Below are 4068 nucleotides of genomic sequence, written 5' to 3' on the forward strand. Positions count from 1 at the left end.
TGTGTGTGTGTGTGTGTGTGTGTGTGTGTGTGTGTATGTGTGTGTATCTATATATATATATATATTGCTTCTAATCTAGATCACATCAACTGCAAATATTAACCCTCATATCACCATGGTAACGGATGTGTGCAAACGAGCAGAAGTGAAGGCACGTGGACTAAGGACAAGCCGTTCTTCACCGCGCTGCTGGTTCTGAAGCTGGAGGGCTGTCCACACCGCCGCATCGATTTGGTATGGACTGCTACGGATGTGATGGTCGTACTATTGTTTCTTGATCATCCGCTATTTTGATGTATTCAAGTAACTGAACCCGCTATCGCCATGTGTTTGTACCGTTATGTGGATAAAGGGATATATCATTGTTTGTTTTTTTAGAAGGCTATGATGGATATAGCCCCGTTGTGACATGTTGTTTTAGAAGGCTATGGTTGTTAGGAATAAAGTATTCGTTATTCATGTCTGAGAGTCTGAATACTGATGTGGTGTTTTCACTTTTCCTCGCTCTTGCATCTTAAATCTTGATCGGCCCGCTATGGTAGTAATGGTGTGATTTTTGGTTGGATTGTGTTTCCTTAGTTCCAGTGATCTGATCATCCCGCTTTTGTGATGAGCTCTCTCGCTCGCTCCGATGTGTTTGTTATATTTTTTTTAAATATATATAAATAACAGAGTGTTTGAAATCACGTGGATTGTCTTTTATTGCATTGTGGCTTTGTGAGGTGGCAATTGACATATTGGTGTGGTGGTGGTGATGGTCAGTGGTCAGACTCAGTCTGGTGACTCGAGTCCTCCTCCGTGGCCGTGTTGCGGCCTGCGTGGAGTGACTGTTTCGCATCTTGGAGTTATCGAATCGCTTTTCTGCCCTCCTGTCCTGTCTATTAGAATGTAAGTCCCTCAATTTTTCATCGTATCCGGTATTGCTTAATATCTGACGCCACCCGTCTTTCTCCGAGAGAGAGAGGGAGATTGTAGTCACTCCATTTTATTATTATTTTCCTGTTTACATCGTATCGCTTTTGCCTGTCGTCCAATGTCCATTCGGCATACTCTTGTGTGTGTTGTGATTGTAGCCTCTGTATCTGTTGTGCTCTGCCCTCTGCTCGCTTGTGTTGTGAAATGTGTGTAGCCTGAATACTGAAGAAGTCCCACTCAGTCTCAACTCTCAACTCTCACCACTTCCCCCTCCCTCCCTCCTCCCTCCCCCCCCCTCACTACCCACGTGTATTTACAATTCGTACATCGTAACTCTCTCGTAACTCGTAAGGCGAGTATGACTGTTCGAGTTTGCTTACATATCGCTATTTAAAAGAGGCTCTAAATAGCTATTCGCTTGATCGCTTCGGAAGTTCGGCTTTTGCCACTCAGATTTCAGAATCTCGTCCAACGTCCAAGACACCAATATGTCCAACTCCACATAAATATCTCTCATCGAGAACTCCCCTGTATGAAATTTTAAAAAGGTTACTCTAAGAATGTTTGATATTATGAGTATTGTGTACAAGACAAAAAGTCTTTCGTTTTTATACTCATATAAAAATAAGAACGTAATATATACTTTTTTATTTTTTTAAAATACTGTTTGATTTTGTTCTAAAAAACATCTTGGTCTTTAAAATGTCAGGTATTGTCCCGTGCGGAATGTTGGGCACATGTGCTCTTGAATTGGAGCGGTTCGACCCTTTTCCTGCGCAGTCTCAGCGAGTACGCAAAAAAGCACAGCAGTAAGTATACCTGTCGTGAGTAAACACGCACATTATAAAATTGTTCGCTGAAACAAGTACTACTGTTAGGGGACTGTGGCTGTGGGCCAGGGCGGTGCCCAGTGCATAAATATTGGATATTGCCCAGTGCATAAATATTGGATATCCCCCCGATGTAGGAAATAGGAATATTCCCATTTCCCTCTCTCTTGTTGTGTTACTTGTGTTGGGCAAAGTGTTGTAAGTTTGTATCCATGTCCGCGTCAGACAGGTCCATCGTCCTGACGTGGAGCTTTTATTCGACAGCATAAACGATAAAAATGCCTTGCAGCCCTCTCGAGATAGAGAACGAGAGTAGAGAGCACTACATGAATCGGGAATAGCTATGTATTTATTTTGATGCCTATTCCCTACTCTCCTTCTTGTAGTAGAGAGGAAATGCCTTGTGTATGACACTGTACTGCGGAATAACTGCTTAAAAGTTTGTAAATACTAAAAATACATGCCCAGTGCCTTTTTTTATGTCCTGACGTGGGATCAACTTGGCTTATCCCAAATAGCACGCTAGTAAATTCTTTTACATATTCGATATAAACACAATAAGTGCATAGCTGTAAAAATCAGGAATTGAATACAGATTCTAGTGTATATTTATGTATTTTTTCAATCCGGGGGAATCTTGTGCTTGGACTTTGATGTTTGAGTGTTTAAAAAAAAATGTACAAGCATGCTCATTCTCCCCTGTCGTGACTCGTTGGCTCGTGTGTTAGTGACGCTAAGCAGTCAAGCACGCGGTAAACATTTCTATTCGATGGCATAAAACTTGTGCCTTGTTGTATAAATCTGAATTTGATTTCGCGAGTGCGATCGATTCGGATGCCGATTCCATTTTTTTATGTCATGTTAGAATAGTTACCGTCTTAGCTTGTATACGTCAATAAACAAAGTATGCAATTGACATCTCTTATAGACGACAACAGACATATCTTCAGCAAGTGAATTTGAAATATACTAGCCAGTATTCTGTTCCATAAACAAGACCATTGCGCATGGGCTATAGCTCTCACGCTGACATCTACTATTTCCCCCTCATCCCACTTTCAGCGCCTGCGTACATCAATGGGAAGTTGGGACTCGAGGTAGTTGGCAAGAGGGATAGGGACGGTAAACCTGTGTTGCTCATCTGCAAATCCGAAGAGGATATTTTTGAGAATCTTGGCCTGGAGTACATACCCCCGGAGGAGCGTAATAGCTGAAGCTGGATACGCGTGCAGGAAACGCTCTCTATCTCAATAAAGGTTGCGCCTTTTCAACCCCCGAATATCATACGCTTCTTATATTTAATCATAGCAGTTGCCTTTCGATGAATGATGCAGAAGGCCCCCCTTTCGGACAATATTTCAAGTATGGTAACGGGAAGGATACGCAAGATATTTGCTGCTCTTATAGATTCTTAGCGATACGTTGTGTATGCCTAGCAATAGCATATTCACTATACTGCGCCTTCACCACACCAGGATCCAACTGAATATTCAATAGACATATAATATACAAAACCACATAATCAAACCCACTCGGATACTTTGGTTTGTTCGTGTTGAATTTCCATCATGATCCGAGAATTGATACGCTGCTTTCAAGACAGAAAATATGCTTTTGGGAAATCTGACCTGGCTTTAAAACGCTTTAAAACACCTATAGCAACAAGCTTCGATAACGTGATATTCTCAAGCAGGCGGAGTCATTATATCCGTATACATGAAGTGTATGTAGTATTCACACTGAACCGAAATATATACTGCGACTTATACTGAACTGTTGAATCAGTTTCGAAAATAAGCAACATAAACCACACGCCTTTCTTTGATTTAAATATTATAAGATAGCAAACTTGGGGAAAGAACAGCGTTGGCTTTGTGTCAAAGATGGGAGTGGTGGCAGCATGGCAGCCGACAGTCTGCAAATAAATATGTATCTGACGACTTATATAGTAGATACGTAGTGTTGACGTACAAAATATGTAGCTGCGAACTGGAATACTCTAGAACATCAGTCATGTGTATAATACCCATTGAACTATTGCTTCCTAAAAACACCGTAACAAATAGTATCATGCAAAAGCTAAGAAACTGTATTCAATACCTCCATGTTTTTATCAGATTTATTATGAGAACGAATCTGTGAGTAAAACCACATCCACTGCTACAAGCATACTATCACCTATATTATCCATCATAAACTTAAATTATCTATTATAAATTTAAGTCCTACCATAGGTTTGCCTGAACTTTCGTCCACAAACTGTGCTTCAATGTGCAACGTGACATAATCTCCAGTCGTTGAACGTAGCCTTACCATTGCTGTC

The 4068-nt window shown here is 41.0% G+C and overlaps 1 protein-coding gene across 1 annotated transcript; it reads left to right on the forward strand.

Moving 5' to 3' along the window:
- Window positions 1-137: 137 nt before the first annotated feature.
- SARC_09790 (hypothetical protein) lies at window positions 138-3061 on the forward strand (the record flags this gene model as incomplete). The annotated part of the gene is made up of 3 exons (XM_014296181.1): window positions 138-234; window positions 1625-1724; window positions 2808-3061. Coding segments are annotated over 3 exons (349 nt in total), but the record flags the coding sequence as incomplete, so codon positions are not given.
- Window positions 3062-4068: the final 1007 nt, after the last annotated feature.

This window comes from Sphaeroforma arctica, assembly GCF_001186125.1.
Source record: "Sphaeroforma arctica JP610 unplaced genomic scaffold supercont1.1046, whole genome shotgun sequence".
In the NCBI taxonomy this organism is placed as follows: Eukaryota; class Ichthyosporea; order Ichthyophonida; genus Sphaeroforma; species Sphaeroforma arctica.